This window comes from Neltuma alba, unplaced genomic scaffold (genome assembly GCF_004799145.2).
Source record: "Neltuma alba isolate B1F8T4 unplaced genomic scaffold, ASM479914v2 tig00012674_pilon, whole genome shotgun sequence".
NCBI lineage: Eukaryota > Viridiplantae > Streptophyta > Magnoliopsida > Fabales > Fabaceae > Neltuma > Neltuma alba.
The window spans coordinates 69586-87802 of record NW_021637106.1 but is presented as its reverse complement, the minus strand read 5'-3'; the positions used below and the strand labels follow the sequence as shown (position 1 = coordinate 87802).

Below are 18217 nucleotides of genomic sequence, written 5' to 3'. Positions count from 1 at the left end.
AGTTATTTACCATGACGAAGACTATGGCACGTAGTTTAAAGGTGTCTTGTTTTGTATGCATCAAACCCATCAGCACATTTATTCCATAGTTTCTTCAAGTGCCCAATTAAAGGCTCTAAGTACACATCAATATTGTTTACAAGCTATTTTGGCCCCAAGATAATAAAAAACAATATGATATACTTTCACTCACACACAACTAAGGAGGTAAATTTTAAATCACAAGGAGAATAGGCCAAGCACTATGTATGCTACTAAGATTACCATATAGATTGATTTCGTGCATACATAACCCAATTTGAAGGTTTCTTTACACACTACCAAATTTAGGAAATTTTTGATTTATTATATTCTATTATGGAGAATTAGCCAAGTAATGAAGGGTCCGTTTGGTTATTTTTTTGTTTTTTGGTTTCCAAAACAATTTTATAAAACCACTTTTTAATACAAATTTTGAGGGAAAAAGAACATGTTTAGATGATTGTTTTTAAAAATTATTTTCAAAAACAATAAAATATAAGAATTTGTTTGGATGATTTGTTTTAAAAATTATTTTCAAAATCAACTTAAAAGTGTAAAATTAATTACTTGATATCATATTATAATGCAAATTAATTTAATAAAATAGACAAAAAATAATTTAATAAAAAAATCAAATAGAATGGTAAATAAATAACACAAAAATAATTTGTTATTAACAAAATAATATGTGTTATTATAATTAAGAAAAAGCATATACATCCATTGTATATAAAACTGATCTATAATCATTGTGCATATAATATCAACCAATTATAAAATACAAAATTCGAACAAGGCATATGATTAAAAATTACAAAAACTACTATTGCATTATAATGAAACAAAAGGCATAAATTAATGTCAAATACATTTGTCACACAGTTATAAGCTAGCATAAAAAATATTCCTAAAATAGTTCATATTAACATAAAATTACCACTAAATATAGTTCACCACCTAATATAAAAGCTATAAGTCTAAGTATATCTTTGTAGGCTTTCCAACCATGTCTTCTTTCTTTCCATAGGCATAGCCATAAATAACTCCTTATTAATGACGAGGGTAAATTGTCTTTTTGCCTTGACATAAATATCATTAGGAAGATCCATCTTATTGAGAATAGCAACACAATCAGTACTAGAACAACTGATAGAAGATGCAGTCCCAACACTAGCTTTACTCCTTGACCTCCACCTCTTAGCCTTAGCAAGTTGAGCTTTAGTCCTAGCTTTAGATGCCTTGGTCCATACTTGAATTGCTTCTCCTATTTGCATAGATCTAGGTTATTTCTTCTTCTTTTGATTGGAGAATTCAATACTTTATTTTTTCACTGTGTGCAACATGCTCAACTATGTCTAGTACAATACCATCTTTATCCTTATTAAGGTTTATATCAACTCTAGAGTAAAGATACTCACTCTCAAGTTGAACCACATCATCAAAATTTGGTGGTCTTGTATAAATGTAATGAAGCATACCTATTGCAGTGCTTTTGTTAAAAGTTATGACCAACAATTTATAATGTTCTATCCCATGCTTCTTAAATTATGCAGCCTCGAGATATACCTACAAAATAAGCATTTCAATTTCAATTAAAATGAAGACATTTAGCTCAATAAACTGTACACACTCACCAAATATAGTTACCTACTACAATATAGTTCTTCTAAACCTCCTCATTAGCAGTAACTATGTTTGTTTTAGCATCCCAACCAAATCCAATGTGTTGTAACAGTTGAGAAAATTCTCTGTGCTTCCTCACAGCCTATTAAACTTTTGCTTAATTTGGCTCAAACTAAAAGAGTGTTGCTATTTTGCATTTATCTTTTTTGAGATTTTTTCCAAACTTTAGATCGAAAATACACCATTGTTCATATTTTCTTTGGTTGCCTCTCCAACCACAATATCAAGGGAAAATTGCATTAAAAGACCCTTAAAATATAAAAATATTGAAATGCAAACTTGAATAAAGAAAATTCCTTGGAGGTTTAAGTCTAAATTGTAATTATCAAATCAACTATATTCTTGAAAACTAGTAATACCCGATTCGTTTACAGTGTGTGATATTATGGGATCCAAATATATTCAATTAATGAGATTTGAGTAACATCTTAATTGGGATTTGAATATGTTGAATTAAATGAGATTTCAATTGGAGGCTCAAATAAAAAAATTATTTTTCAATTTTAAATTTGAATAATGTCTTAATTGTGATTTGAATACATTGAATTAAATAAGAAGCATCATAATTAAATGATATGTTAATCGGAGGCTCAAAAATAAATAAATAATTTAAAATTTTCATCTATTTTATCTAAATATCATATCTCTAATTTAAATCCCATTTGAATAAATAAAAAAATAATCATATAAGAAGTAAATCTTGAGCCACCTTAAATAATACAATTTATTAGAATTTTAAATCTAATAAAATATGTTAATTCGTGCATCTTATGTAGAAGAAATTTCTAGTTAAGCCTAAAAGTCATAGTTAAGTGATTGAGTTATAAATAAGTTAAAAATTAAATAATGAAAAAATTAATTTCTCCTAAATTCTTTTACCCGTTTTCCACTCATTTGCTAAGCCTAACACCATAAAAACAATGGGAATAATGCCCAAGTGGGCAAAAATCATGGAAAAATGGCCCGCCCTGTATGGAATTCCGGTCCTACTCGCTGCGCATTGGCGGATTTCCCGCCTCCCTCACTTCTCAAGGTGCTCGGTGCTCTCAGCCACTCTTGGCTTTGTCTTCATCGTCTTTGGTCAGGTACTCTTCGTCGCTTTCCTTTCACCCTTGTCTTGCCCGCTGGTCACCACTTTTATCTCTTAGGCTCCGATAATTTTTTGTCATCCCTTCTATTCCTCATCTGGTTTAGTTCAGTGAGCATATTTGAATAGATTCCTCCTTCATCAATAACTTGTGTAGCTTTCATGGCTATTCAAAGGATCTGTATTAAAACTACTCATAATCAGCTATTTTCTTCTATTCGAAAGCCAGCTCCTTCTTTTTCACTTCTCGGGGTGAAGCAGCTGTTAATGTTTTTATCTAATCTGCTTTTCTGCGATTGAGAAAAAAATTCTGCGTGCGTTTTATCCGAGAGATTTAGAATGGAAGCCTCAAACTGCTTAGAATGGGATCTCGGTTAAAATGTCATGCCTCATAGTCTCACAATTTCACTTGTGCCCTCGTTGGTCACTTTCTGGACGACATTGTCCTTTTTTTTTTTGGTTTACATGACAACATTGTCTTTTGTTACTGCTGATTCCTCCTATGTTTTTGGTGCTGGTTTTTAATTGGTGACAACCATAGTTAGAAAGTGTTTTATCGGCTATTGTTTATATGACTGAATAATCATAATGGTTGTTACTGCATACTCCTCCTGTGGTTCTGACACTGGTTTTTAATTGGTGATAACTATGATTAGACTGCAGTTTATGTGATTGAGTTATCGGAATGGTGCATAATGATAATATTCTTCATAATAAATTTGAAAAAAAAATATATTAATTGAGGAACCATATATAATTGCAAATTGAAGGGGAGGAAACCTTGGAGAGGAATAGGATCTAGAATCTAGCAAAGAATGTTGAGGTTAGCTTCAAAGAGAATTTTGGGAGTGTCACGGGAGGTGCCATCACCAACACTTCAGGTTCTGCGTCAATTCTCCCTTGAAAAGGTTGTTGATCACTGCAACAGCCCCAGGAATGTCAGAGCCAATTATGATCCCATGGTTGGTATGGGCTTGGTTGAGGCACCAGCTTGTGGAGATGACATGAAAATCCATATTAAGGATGATGAAAGGACCAGAAGGATTGTCGATGCTCGCTCCAAGACCTTCAGCTTTGGTTTGGGTGTTGCCTCTTCATCTATGGGTATGTGGTCCTGTGATTGCCCTTTTGTCCCTTTCCCCTCCTTTATTTTAGTTTTGGTTTTTTTTTTTTCCCTTTTTGGTGATAAAGACAAATTGGGATGAATCTGTGCTTTGGGTGTTTTGCAGCCAAATCCCCCCCTTCCATTTGTGTATAGGGATGTTTCAATCTGAACAAATTACTATTCTAAAAAGCTTTTATCTTTTTAGAGTTTCTCAATTTCCATTTTATCTTAATGGAAAGCATTGTTTTCAACATGCTATTTCCGAGTATGGAAGAAGAACAAGATGGTTTGAATTCTCTGAATATGATTGGATTGATGGACTAAGGTTCTTTCTGTGATGAATTTTCTCAAATGACTGACTTATAGAACACTACGAAATAGATAATACTGTACTAATGTGGATATCTGAATATGATTATCAATCGGTTTTGATGAATTCTTGGCTGTGTAAGGTTGTAGTTGCTCCTGTATATCTGATTACTACAGATCGATAGCATCACTGGCATTCCATGGATTGACGCTGACTTAGGCAATAGGATTTAGCATATGGAGGAGTAATGTGCAGGGATGATGTCCTGAATTGTGTTAAATGAAAATTCAATAGCTGTTAAATTTGTATTATGCACTTTTTTCAGTGTAATAGTTTGCTCAAGGGTACCTTATCCTCATTAAATATGTTAATTAACCTTTTTATTTCTCACTTTTCAGCTACTGGATGGGTAAAAGGAAACCAAATGAAGGGAGTTTCATCCATCAAGACTATGTAAGTATCCTTAACTCTAAGGAGCATATGATACAAATGTATGTCAATTTCCTGAGTGACTTAAATTTCTCTTGTAGCTTTGATACAAGTGAGGGTGTTCCTCCTCATTTGAAAGATATATATTTTATTTATATGATTTACTTGCTGGTTATGACCTTGTCTTAATTTACTTCCCCACCTTTAGGGAACAATGATATTCTGCTTGTCACAGCTATTAAAACAGTGCCAACCTGTGTTATCTAAACTGGGCCAGCAGGAAATGCATTATGTTTTATACCCAAACATGTTAACTTTTATTTGTTCTGGAACCCTTGCTTGAATTGAAGAAGAGGTAAACACATTTTATTGAAGATGAAAGTATACAGTTGCTGAGCACAATCTCTGTGCCCGTGCTGGCGTGTGGGTTTGTTTTTTAACTCCCTTTTCTGGGATATATACACAATCCCTCTGAGAAAGAAAACAAATGAGCTGTAGCCCATAGTTTTTAGAGAATTATCTTAGCTTAGAAAAGGGAGGCCATATTTACATCAGTTTAACTTCTGAAAAGTGGAATTACAATTGATGTAAATATTTTCTCCCCCCCCCCCCCCGGCTCCCCCGGGGGGGTTCCCTTTCTGAGTTGATGACATGCAATTTATTCTTAACTTCTGCATCTATATTATTGCTTGCTTGCTTTCTCTCTTTTTTCCCCCCTTTTCCTCTCCAAAAGAAAGAGGGATTGTGCTAGTCTGCCACTGAGCTTCTTGTCCATGGCTGGGTGTAGAGGAATTACTTGCTTCCCAGTGGAGAGGCTATGGCATTACTCTGACTAGCTAGAGTCTGCACTATGAGCTGCTTCTAGAGTTTAAGTGAGTAACTTGTGTTAGTGAGAGAATTGGATGGTTGTACTCTCTTATGAATTAAATTACTCTGATACATTGACATGGATGAGGGCATTTATTTATAGGCCAAAGGAAATAGTGTCCCTACAGCCTAGGAGTAAGATGTGAATACAATAATGCCTTACTCGGGTTTACCTATTTACAATTTACCCCAGAAAGTGATGAAGCACTCTTCTGAAAAACTGGAAGGAAAAGGACAGTTGTTGAAGTAGAGATGGGTGTACTGTGAAAGATGATTTTTAATCTGTATGAATGGTTAACTGGGGAAGACATGACTGCTCACAGACAAAATAAAATGCTGTGGTCAGTGTATGTTTGAAGTTGGTAGTGTGTTAATGTAGTGTACGATATATCTTCTGGTTTTCATATCTTCATGGATGCTGACTGCTCTACCTCCTGCCTATTAATTTTTTTTGTTTGATAAACCTGCTTAATTAGTATTAATAATATTTTGTGCAAAACTAACAGCTGCTCGTCAGTTTTGGACCTTTTGGGTGATGGTTATGCTCCTTTTTTTTTTTTTCCCCTCTCCCCCCAGAGATGAGATGAGATGACTTGAACAATAGATGACGGATATCCTGCAGAGAAATTGCAAGGCATCTATTATTTCGTCCATTTAAGCCTCACTGCAGTACGTTGGCTGAGGATGCCATCAAAGCAGGTCTTAAAGGCTATGAAACCAAGCGAGCCTTGGCAACTGCCACTGAGGCAGCATCTGGAGAGAAAGATGCTGCCGCCGCCGCCTCAATGGCCATGGCTCCGGTGAAAAATAGACTTCGCCCATTATCTCCTCATCTTTCTATTTATAAGCCACAGTCCTCTTCCATGTCTTCAATTTTTAATAGAATCTCTGGAGTTTCCTTAGCAGCCATGGTCTTGGGCTTTTATCTTCTTTGTTTGAAAATGCCTTTGATTTGCTTCACCTATGCTGATTTTTACCAATTTTTCCAGTTTTCTTCAAACTTTAGCCTAATCTGTGCCCAGATTGCTGCCTTTGCCCTGTCCTATCATCTGTATGATGGGTCTAAGAGATTAGTGCATTAATTTCATCCTATCTCTGTATGCCATTGTTATGATGAAGAAAACGGCCATTGTTGTGGTTTAAGTTCGGTGAGTTGATGATGATCGTTGGAGCATCTTGACAGCCCCAGTTTGAACTTATGTAATAAAGATGTCATTCCGTGAGACAGTATTGTCTGTATCATGACTGTAATAATTTGGACAGTGTTTTATTTGGTTTCCTTCAACTCTATGCTTTTATGCTTCTTTATTTTTGACAAGCATTGGCCTGGCGTTAAGTTAAATGTGAATCTTGTGTATGAAAAACATCTTCTCAAAATTCCCTTTATTGGTAATTGTAATTAATACGGTACATGATGCTTCTTTCTGCCCTAAATGAAGGGGTTAGTAGAATGGTTTGTTTTTATTTTGAATATAAAATTTCAACTCACTTATCTTCTAAATTTATAATTTTTCCCCCTATACTCTCCATTGACTGCATATAATAATGGGCTTTTTATCAGGGTAGTAGTTTTTAATGCAAATGATTAAAAACAGAATATTTTAGAAAAATCAATTAAATTTTTTACAGACTAATTTTCTTAATTTATGCAAATTATTTATCCTTACATTTAGGATTGGAGGGAGTTTAAACAAAATGTGAAATGCTAATTAAATAGATCAAATTAAAAAATTTTAAGAAATGATTCGTTTAAATTTATTTCACATGAGAATAAAAGTATGGACAATCTTGGAACATTTTAACTGTATTGCAAACACCATCATAGTGGCTCAGGGTATCTCCACCTGAATGGTGAGAAACTAATCTCTCGAATGCTTGTGACGCTGAAGTTTTTTTTTACTTGGATCAACACTTGCTCGTTTTAGGAAATACCTTTAATCACAACATTCATGTAAACACAGCTATTGGTGGGATTTGGTAAATGGTGCCAAACATGGCCTTTTTAATGAAGAAAATTAAAAAAAAGGATAAATAAATTCAACGTATTAGAAGTGTTTTTATTCACCAGAAAGGAGTTTGTTTCTCATTTTAAAGCTAGATGTTTGAAAATATTCTGCAATGCAGTTTTCTTTTTAACAATTTGTACAAGTTATCCTTAAATTTCTAAGTCAGAGTAATTTTCTATATTAATAATTTTTTTTTGTCAAATGTTATTTAAAATTTTTAAGGCTGTAAATATAGTTAACAAAAGACGTTAGCATATGGCGAAAAAACATAATCATGATGGCAGGAGATGAGAAGCATAATGAGGAAATATATGAAAAATATTCTGTAATGCTTTTAATTGCTAGTTTTTCAATTAAGGAGAAATATTTAAAATTTTATATGTATTAAAGGCTACAGTTTTCAGCATTTAAATCCTCGTTAAAATAAAAGAATCAAAATTATAAAAAAAAGTATAAATTGAAAAAAAAAACGCAAGTTGGATGTGTGAGGGAGGACCAAAAAATTGATTTCGATTGAGTGGCAAAAATCAATTTTTAACAATAAAATCTGATTTCCAATATTTGAATTCATTATCTTTCTTACTGTCAAATCTGATTTCATCAATTTGAGAGGGTATAATCATTTTCAATGGGTGCAACTCTTCAATTTATGTGTAACATATCTTTAAACATGTTCAGATGACTTCAATGTTAAACACTTTTATACATAATTGAGGATATGTTCCATACAGTAAAAGAAGAATTGCATCCATTGAGAATAATTGTAGCAAGTTTTTCTTTGAAAACAAAAATGAATGCCAAATGGAGACCCCCGCCCCCCAAAACAATTTTCGTAAAGATTTTTTTTAATCTTTACTTTTAATGAGTTTTAGTTTTAGTTCATATGAATTTTGATTTTGATCCATATATTTTTAATAAATTTTGGTTTTAGTATGTTTGCTGACGATGCCATCAAAGCAGGTCATAAAGGCTGTGAAGCCAAGCGAGCCTTGTCAACTGCTACTGAGGCAGCATCTGGAGAGAAAGATGCTGCCGCCGCCTCAATGGCCATGGCTCTGGTGAAAAATAGACTTCGCCCATTGTCTCCTCATCTTTCTATTTATATGCCGCAGTCCTCTTCTATGTCTTCAATTTTCAATAGAATCTCTGGAGTTTCCTTAGCAGCCATGGTTTGAAAATGCCTTTGATTTGCTTCACCTATGCTGATTTCTGCCAATTTTTCCAGTTTTCTTCAAACTTTAGCCTAATCTGTGCCCAGATTGCTGCCTTTTCCCTGTCCTATCATCTGTATGATGGGTCTAAGAGATTAGTGCATTAATTTCATCCTATCTCTGTATGCCATTGTTATGATGAAGAAAACGGCCATTGTTGTGGTTTAAGATCAGTGAGTTGATGATGATCGTTGGAGTATCTTAACAGCCCCAGTTTGAACTTATGTAATAAAGATGTTATTGCATGAGACAGGATTGTCTGGATCAGGACTGTAATAATTTGGACAGTGCTTTATTTGGTTTCCTTCAACTTCATGCTTTTATGCTTCTTTATTTTTGACAAGTATTGGCCTGGCGATTAAGTTAAATGTGAATCTTGTCTATGAAAAACATCTTCTCACAATTCCCTTTATTAGTAATTGTAATTAAAACGGTACATGATGCTTATTTCTGCCCTAAATGAAGGGGTTGGTAGAATGGTTTGCTTTTATTTTGAATATAAAATTTCAACTCACTTATCTTCTAAATTTATAATTTTCCCCCCATACTCTCCGTTGATTGCATGTGATAATGGGTTTTTTTTTTTCCGTATCAAGGTAGTAGTTTTTAATGCAAATGATTAAAAAAGAATATTTTTGAAAAATCAATAAACGTTTTTTGTAGATAGCTGATTTGATTTTCTTAATTTATGCAAATTATTTATCCTTACATTTAGGATTAGAGGGAGTTTAAACAAAATGCGAAATGCTAATTAAATAGATTGACTTAAAAGCTTTTAATAAATGATTCGTTTAAATTTATTTCACATGAAAAGAAAAGTATGGACAATCTTAGAACATTCTAACTTTACCGCAAACACTACCATAGTGGCTTAGAGTATTTTTACTCGAATTGTAAGAAAATAATCTCTCAGATGCTCATGATGTTAAAATCCCTTCTAGTTGAATTAACACTTGCTGGTTTTAGGAAACGCTTTTAATCACAACATTCATGTAAACACAGCCATTGGTGGCATTTGCTAAATGGTGCCAAACATGCCGTTTTTAATGAAGAAAATTTTAAAAAAGGATAAATAAATTCAACGTATTAGAAGTTTTTTAATTCACCGGAAAGGAGTTTGTTTCTTATTTTAAAGCTGGATGTTTGAAAATATTCTGTAATGCTTTTTTTTTAATAATTTGTATAAGTTATCCTTAAAATTCCAAGTCAAAGTAATTTTATATATTAATTAATAATTATTTTTTGTCAAATGTTATTTAAGATTTTTAAGGCTGTAAATATATTTAACAAAAGACGTTAGCATATGGGGAAAAAACATAATCATGATGGTAGAAGATGAGGAGCATAATGAGGAAATATATGAAAAATATTCTGTAATGCTTTTAATTGCTAGTTTTTCAATTAAGTAGAAATATTTAAAATTTTATATGTATTAAATGCTACAGTTTGCAACATTTAAATCCTCGTTAAAATAAAAGGATCAAAATTATAAAAAAAAAGTATAGATTAAAACAAAACGAAAGTTAAATGTGTGAGGGAGGACAAAAAAGTAGACTTTGATTGAGCGGCAAAAATCAATTTTTAACAATAAAATCTGATTTCCAATATTTGAATTCGTTATCTTTCTTGCTGTCAAATCTGATTTCATCAATTTGAGAGGGTATAATCATTTTCAATGGGTGCAACTCTTCAATTTATGTGTAACATATCTTTAAACATGTTCAAATGGCTTCAATGTTAAACACTTTTACATATAATTGAGGATATGTTCCATGCAGCAAAAGAGGAATTGCATCCATTGAGAATAATTGTAGCAAGTTTTTCTTAAAAAAAAAAAGATTGCCAAATGGAGACCCCCACCCCCAAAACAATTTTCGTAAAGATTTTTTTTTAATCTTTACTTTTAATGAGTTTTAGTTTTAGTTCATATGAATTTTGATTTTGATCCATATATTTTTAATAAATTTTGGTTTTAGTTTCTAACTCATATCTGAGTTGTTATGAAACTACAGAGACTAACATTCTGGATGAAAGAGATTTTACAGGTAAAAAAAATCATGATTCGAAACTATAAGAATCATGGGATTAAAACTTGGAAGGGATTGACCAACCAGATTGGTAAACCAATAAACCAAGTCTTTGGTTGTTTCGGTTAAGAGTTTTGATGTTAGATTTTGCATTTTCTTTCCTTCTTTTGTTGAACTTGATATTACATTTTTTTTAGTTTTTTAAGTAGTATTTCCTTGCATTTATGCTTCAATAACTCTTCTATTAGATTAAGCATGGTTTATGTATAAATGTTTTATTTATTTGTAAATGAATGCATGTTTTAGTTAAAAATATATGAATATTTTTATATATTTTAATTATGACAAGTTAACTTTAATTTAACCATGATTGTGTCGTTAACTCTTGAATTACTGCCACAGCATATTCAATGACCAAACGTTTTTCATGTCATTGTATAAAACTATAAAGACTTTTTTTTTTTATGGTTCAAATACTATTATTGTTTACCTACCAATGAATTCCTTTTTCGCCACCGCCTACCGATGAATTCAAACCCCACCAGTTTAACTCTTGTTAGGTGATTGGATGATTACATTATTTCGTGATTTCAGCACTCCCATTATATTTAAGATAAGATAGTTGTCGTCTCCTCACTTATTGGATAAAATAAATAAATATCCAAATTGCTCACCCCCCAATAAAATATAGGGAAAATTTTGTTTAAGAACCACAACACAGAATTAATTTTAAAGAGCTTCCCAAAACTTTTTGAAACTTCACTATAAGACCAAAGGGACAAATTGATATTAATTTCACAAAAAAATGACACTACTACCCCTCATAATAAAAGTGGGAGAGCCCATTTGCAAGTGGAACTAGAAAATTTGTAATATACATATATATATTTACAACTGGAATTAGTCCTTTATCACATGAAGAAAGTGTTTGTGAGTGAACAAATGTGGAAGAGTCTATTTGCAAGTGGAACTAGACAATTTGCAACATACATACATTTATTTATAACTGGAATTAGTCTATTTACATGTCATCTCCTTCACATGAAAAAGGTGTCCATAAGTGAACAAGTGTGGGAGAGCCCATTTGTAAGTGGGACTAGATAATTTGCAACATACATACCTTTATTTACAACTAAAATTAGTCTATTTATATGTCACCCATAATAAGTATTATTAGAAGCAATAGTGTCATTTTCTTTGTAGAATTAGTATCAGTTTGCCCCTTGGTCCTGCATTCAGAAAATTTTGGAGGCTCTTTGAAATTAATTCTGTACTACGGTCTTTAATCGAAATTTTTCCTAAAACATAAGGCGCAAATCAACATATTTTTAACAATTTTCAATAAAATATCCATCAACTTAATCATGCCGAAGGTGAGTGGAAGTAGGTATCTTTCCCTTCTACCAAAAACTTGTGAATAAAATTAAGGAACAATTACAATGAGATCCCAAAAAAAAATAATTACGAAAAAGTTTCAATAACATTTTAAGCAGTTTATAATGACAAGTTTTACAATAGAGAATGATAACTCTTAAGACTTGTTTGGTATTTTTTTTTTGCTTTAGAACTATAATTCTCTCTGAAACTAACAGCCTTCAACACAAGATAATATAAATTTACAACCATTGTTTAAAGTTTGTTTCATGTGCAAAAGTCTTCCAAGACCATTTGAATCGTTTTTCTAGCCCTGAATATTCAACTCTAACTCCGGTCTCCGTATTCAAATAAAAATATAAGAAAATTTATTATCATTCGCCTACTTTCAAAACCAATATTCAAAAAGTGGGGCATAAATATTTCCGCGACATAGGCAAAGGTAATTTCCACACGCATATTTCTCAATAATAGGATACTGAAACTTAAGTTGATTAGTTAAGAGTTTTCGAGGACTACATTAAATTTTACAATTTTCTCTCTCATTTAACATGAAACCACGTCATTTTAAATTTTAAAAAAATAGTAGTGTCGAATTTGTGCTTTAATAACTTAAAAAAAATAAACATTACATTTACTTGTGGATTAAATTTTTTATTATTTTAATATTACTATTTTCAGGATTACTTATGACTTTTTGTATATTTTACATTATATCATGTTAATTACGATCACTCACCCTTGATTAGTTCAATCACCGGTCGGATTTTCACTTGATAAGCAAGTATTATTGACTATAGTCATGAAATGACAAGAGGCAAGGGATGGGAGGAGAATGGGGAACAGTTTGGTGACGACGTAGGTAGGAAAAGAGGGGGAGGAAGGTTTGGGGATGTTTGGAGATCATCCAAACTACATGTGTGGGCTGCGGATATATTTGGCAAAGAGATTTGGCTACCTAACAAATATTGCAGCATTATTATAAATTAGAATTGAGTTTTGCGTCAAATTCTAAACATTAGAAGCGTATGCTGCCATTGTTTGGGAGACTATCAATAATTTGACACAACGTAAAAATAGTACCATTTTATATTTTTTTTGCAATTTTCACTTTAAAAATTGAGATACAAAAGAACACAACACATTAAACAGACTACATATTCTGCCTCACACACACACCTAATAAAAAGGACTTATTTGATCTCAGTTGAGAGAGGTCCATACATTTCCTTTCTTTTTCAACCTCTCACTAGAAACAGAAATTCGGCAAAAGATCAGATGCAAGAAGCTCTACGTCAATTTGAGAATCGACCCAAAAAAAGGAAGAGGGAAAAAAAATGAAAATCATGCCGATCCATACAGAAATTTCTCATCTGATCCTTCTTCATCAACTTAATACCTGTAGTGAGGAGGCTTGTATGGTCCTTCAACCGGCACATTAATGTAGTCAGCTTGTTCTTTAGACAATTTGGTCAGTTTGGCTCCAAGCTTGCCAAGGTGAAGAGCAGCCACCTTCTCATCAAGATGCTTTGGCAAAACATAGACCTTCTTCTCATACTTACCGGTTGCCTTTTCCTTCCACAGCTCAAGCTGGGCAATCACCTGGTTTGTGAAGGAGCAAGACATCACAAAACTGGGGTGTCCTGTGGCACAACCCAAGTTCATCAAACGTCCTTCGGCCAACACAATGATGCCGGTGTTAGTCTCAGGGAAGACCCATCTGTCTGTCTGGGGCTTGATGGTAACGCGCTTCACGCCAGGGTATGTCTCAAGTCCAAGCATGTCAATTTCATTGTCAAAGTGACCAATGTTGCAAACAATGGCATTGTTCTTCATCTTCCTCATGTGATCAACCATGATGATATCCTTGTTGCCGGTGGTGGTGACAAAAATGTCAGCAACAGAAACAACATCCTCAAGGGTCAGAACTTGGAGACCTTCCATGAGAGCTTGAAGGGCACAAATGGGGTCAATCTCAGTCACAATCACACGAGCACCAGCCTGCTTCAGGGCAGCAGCACAGCCCTTGCCGACATCACCATAACCACACACGACGGCCACCTTCCCGGCAATCATAACATCTGTGGCTCTCATCAGTCCATCAGGAAGAGAGTGGCGGCAACCGTACAAGTTATCAAACTGTTAAACAAACACAAAGCAAAGCAAACATTTATTTAATCGGTCACTGCTGGTACTGAAATCTCCAAGACTAAGATTTAATTATAACTAAATCCATCCATCATCTCACCATGGACCCAGAGGTAGGTCACAAGCACTCACTTACAATCAAAGTGAAGATCAACGTGCAAATGAAAATAACCCAAGAATTTAATGCTCCACATCATAGACCTTAGCTTACACCTGACACATACTCTGCTCTGCTCTACTTACAGGACCGATATCAAACATATCATAGATTCAAAATTCAATTGCTAAATTTACGCTTGGTTTTCCAAAAAGGCCCATCTAAAACTACAGGGCTTCTTAAAATTAGAAGCAGAACCGACACAAAACATAGGTCATGCGGTAGATCTAATACTCCACAAGTAGAAGAATTCTAGTCCCAAGTGTACGAAGGTTCAAACTCATTAGATCTGAACAACTGACTCTGAAGTCGACTTTGTAGCTGCTATAAAGTTGACAAAATTTCAAATCTGAAACAGATCTAAAACTAAACTAAATATTGTAAGTGCTAGTTACCTTGCTCTTGGTGACAGAGTCGTTGACATTGATGGCAGGGAACAACAGAGTTCCATTAGCCTGCATCTGATAGAGCCTCTTAACACCAGTGGTGGTCTCTTCAGAGACACCAACGAGTCTGCCCTTCATCTTGTGGTACCTCATGGGATCAGTCTTCAACCCATCCCTGATAATAGTGAGAACAATCTGGAACTCAGCATTATCAGTAGAAGAGGGGTCTGGCAACTGACCAGTCTTAGCATAAACCTCTTCAGCTTTAACACCCTCATGGATCAAGAGGGTAGCGTCACCACCGTCGTCAACAATCAGATCGGGACCACCGCCTGGACCCCAGTCAAGGGCACGTTCGGTACACCACCAGTACTCCTGAAGAGTCTCCCCCTTCCAAGCGAAGACGGAGGCGCTGTCACGAGCGATGGCGGCGGCTGCGTGATCCTGAGTGGAGAAGATGTTGCAGGAGCACCAGCGAACTTCGGCTCCGAGAGCAGTTAGGGTTTCGATGAGGACGGCGGTTTGAATGGTCATGTGGAGGGAACCGGTGATTCTGGCGCCCTTGAATGGCTGGGAAGGGCCGAACTCAGCACGGCAAGCCATGAGACCGGGCATTTCGACCTCAGCGAGCTCGATCTCGAGGCGACCGAAGTCAGCCTGAGAAAGGTCCTTGACCTTGTACTCACGGCCACCGGTGGTTTTCTCGACGACCAAGGCCATGGCGGCTGCAACGGCGGCTAGAGGAGAATAAGAATTTCCCTGCGTGGGAACAGAGTAAGGGGAAGAGAAGTGAGAGGCGAAGAGCGAAGATAACTGGTAGCGAGAGGGGGTATTAATAGGTTTGAAAGTTGAAATGGACGGTGGAGATTGAGCGTGGGGTTGGTGGATTTCTCAGATCTGATCTTAAAAATCTTTGTTCTGTAACGGGGATGCTTCTGACAATTTCATGTAATAAAAAACCCAAAGGTAAAAATATAATTTTAATTCTCCAATTTTATATAATATTTCGATTTGGTATCTTAATTTTAAAAAAATTTTATTATCCTATTCTAAATTTATTACTCTCAAATTATCATTTTTTAAAATAATTATTTGTTTTTAAAAATTTAAAATTAATATACTAAATATTTTATAAGATCAAGACACTAAAATGAAATTTTATATAAAGTTAAAATACAATTTGTTCAAAACTAAAAATAATAAAATCTTTCAAAAAAACAATTTTAATAACGGCTCTGGTTATTTCACCGTTGCCGTCGGTTCCCCCGAAGACCACAGAAACCAACCAAAATGTCACAGTGAGTGTGTGACCGGGAGGCGCTCCTAGCCTGTCTGTGGTCTACACGTCACCATGTCCAATAGGACGAGGGTCGGGGGGAAAGAAACGAAAAAATGAACTTTGTTTCATTTTCTTAATTCTTGAAAAATGATATTTTTAATTCCTATAATTTTATTTGATATTTATAATTTTAAAAAAAAAGGTATAACTGAGCGCTTAAAACTTGTACTCAGATTTGTTTGTATTGTTGAAATCTCTTAAATATTTTATTAAATTGAAAATTGAGTTAAATTCCTCGGGGGGATTGAGTAAAGTTATATGGAATAAACATATTTAAATACTGCCAATTGAAATGATCCAAACAGTAAAATAAATACTTATAAGAGTATGTTTTGAGAAAAAAAGTTATGGTATTTAAATATTTATTGCTTCTAATCAATTTTATCCAACTTTTTATTAATATAATTTGTCAAATATTTTTTATGAAAAGAAATGAAGGGAGGACATCTAGTACCTTAGAAGCATTTTTCAATAGCCCTGATTATCATTCTAAGCAAATTTGTAGCTCATTCAACGTAACATTCTGAGTTTGTAATATGAGGTTTAGAGTTAATTAAACTTTTATTAGCAAGAAAAATTGAAATATTAAATTATTCGAATCGGAAGTTTGAGGTTAAAAATACTAAAAGTTATGGTTGAAGGTCATATCTTTAGGTTTTTTTGAGTAGTCTTGGAATTTGGATATTTTCAAGAGTCAAATAATCTGATATTTGAGTGATTCCTTTTGTATCAAAAAATAAATATCTCAAGCTTTCGAAAGAGCCATAGTTCCTAATTTTTGGACATTCGTAGGGTTGGTTGTAAATTTTTTGAAGTCGGACTTTTTTTGTTCTGTGTTGTTTACTGGAAGTCAGCTAGATGTTCTCTATAGCGAACAAGTATTAATATATCATCTACTAGATATTCGCTAGATGTTCGTTATAGTAAACAACAAGAAGCGTTGACTGTGTCGTTCGTTAGACATTTGTTAGATGTAAGAGTGTACATGAGGCCCGCATGCCTAATATGTCCACCTAAGCCAGCAAAAAAGACACCCAGCCCAACAAAAAGTTATCCAAACAAAAATGGACATTTTTTGGTTGGGCTGATTCACGGGTAGGGCAGGGGCGTAGGTAGGGTATACTGCCCTACCCATTTGGCCCTGCCGAAAAAAAATATAATTATATATATTATAATATATAATATAATTTTCAGCAATTATCCCTTTTATTTTGACAAAAAAATTAGGAGCATAAAAATTGTAATTATATAAAAGAACCAAATATCAAAATATAAGATTAAATATGCTAAATTGCTCCTAGTCAAATTTCCTTCTTTTCTTCTTACCTCCAATTTTTTAAAACAAAAAAAAAAAAACCATCTTTCAAATCTTATGCTTTCACATGACTATAAGAATCTGCCAACTATATGAATGAACTAAAGAATTAGCTTATTTATTAAATGTTTTAATTATTAAATATTTTTTTACCTCCCATAAGAAATCAAAGGCTGAAGAACAAGATTACATAAGCCTTACATGTACAAGCGATTGAGTCATTCATGATAAATTTTTTTCCTCTCACCTTGTCCCAAAGCATGATAATTGAATTTTTTTTCTACATATGATATGGGCAAGGTGTCACTAAGTTGGGCAGGAAAGCCCGCATTACCCAGCCTGCCCTTGCCTAACTCAAAATAGTTAGGGTTTCTACCAAGTAGGGATCGATCAGCGAGTTGCATTTCTTTCAGACTGGGCATTGAGCAAGAGGCTTGCCCTACCCAACCCTACTTATGTGCAGCCCTAGTTAGATGTTTATTACAACAAATGCATCAAAATTTGGTTTTTAAAATTAGATCTCAGCTCGAAAATCATAAGGGAAGGAGAAAGGTTTCAGCTAGGCTCTACTAGGGCAAGAATTTTTAACTCATTGGAGGTGTTTTCAAGCTTCCTAACATTCAAGTAAGCTTTCTATACTTGATTTCTACCATTTTCTCTTTGATTTTCATATTTTTGAATAGTTGGATTTTAAGGGTTCTTGAGGATTTTGAATTGGAGGAAACTTTAATTGATTAATTTGAGTTTAAATG

General features: G+C 33.9%; 2 protein-coding genes across 3 annotated transcripts; one reads left to right on the top strand and one right to left on the bottom strand.

Annotated features, from left to right (window-relative positions):
* The first annotated feature begins 2751 nt into the window (after positions 1-2751).
* Positions 2752-6866, top strand: LOC114729762 (iron-sulfur cluster assembly protein 1-like). Of its 2 annotated transcripts, XM_028916798.1 has the most exons (4): positions 2752-2789; positions 3562-3895; positions 4605-4659; positions 6125-6866. In XM_028916798.1, exons 2-4 carry the CDS (start codon positions 3607-3609, stop codon positions 6582-6584), a joined length of 804 nt encoding a protein of 267 aa, XP_028772631.1. In that variant the 5' UTR covers positions 2752-2789; positions 3562-3606; the 3' UTR covers positions 6585-6866. The 2 variants fall into 2 exon arrangements, with proteins under 2 accessions (XP_028772631.1, XP_028772630.1); XM_028916797.1 differs by lacking the exon at positions 2752-2789 and having other exon boundaries at positions 2816-3895.
* A 6331-nt stretch (positions 6867-13197) lies between these two features.
* Positions 13198-15585, bottom strand: LOC114729764 (adenosylhomocysteinase). The gene is made up of 2 exons (XM_028916800.1): positions 14821-15585; positions 13198-14259 (listed from the first exon to the last, which is right to left on the bottom strand). The coding sequence occupies exons 1-2, from the start codon at positions 15529-15531 to the stop codon at positions 13513-13515; spliced, it is 1458 nt and encodes a 485-aa protein (XP_028772633.1). The 5' UTR covers positions 15532-15585; the 3' UTR covers positions 13198-13512.
* Positions 15586-18217: the final 2632 nt, after the last annotated feature.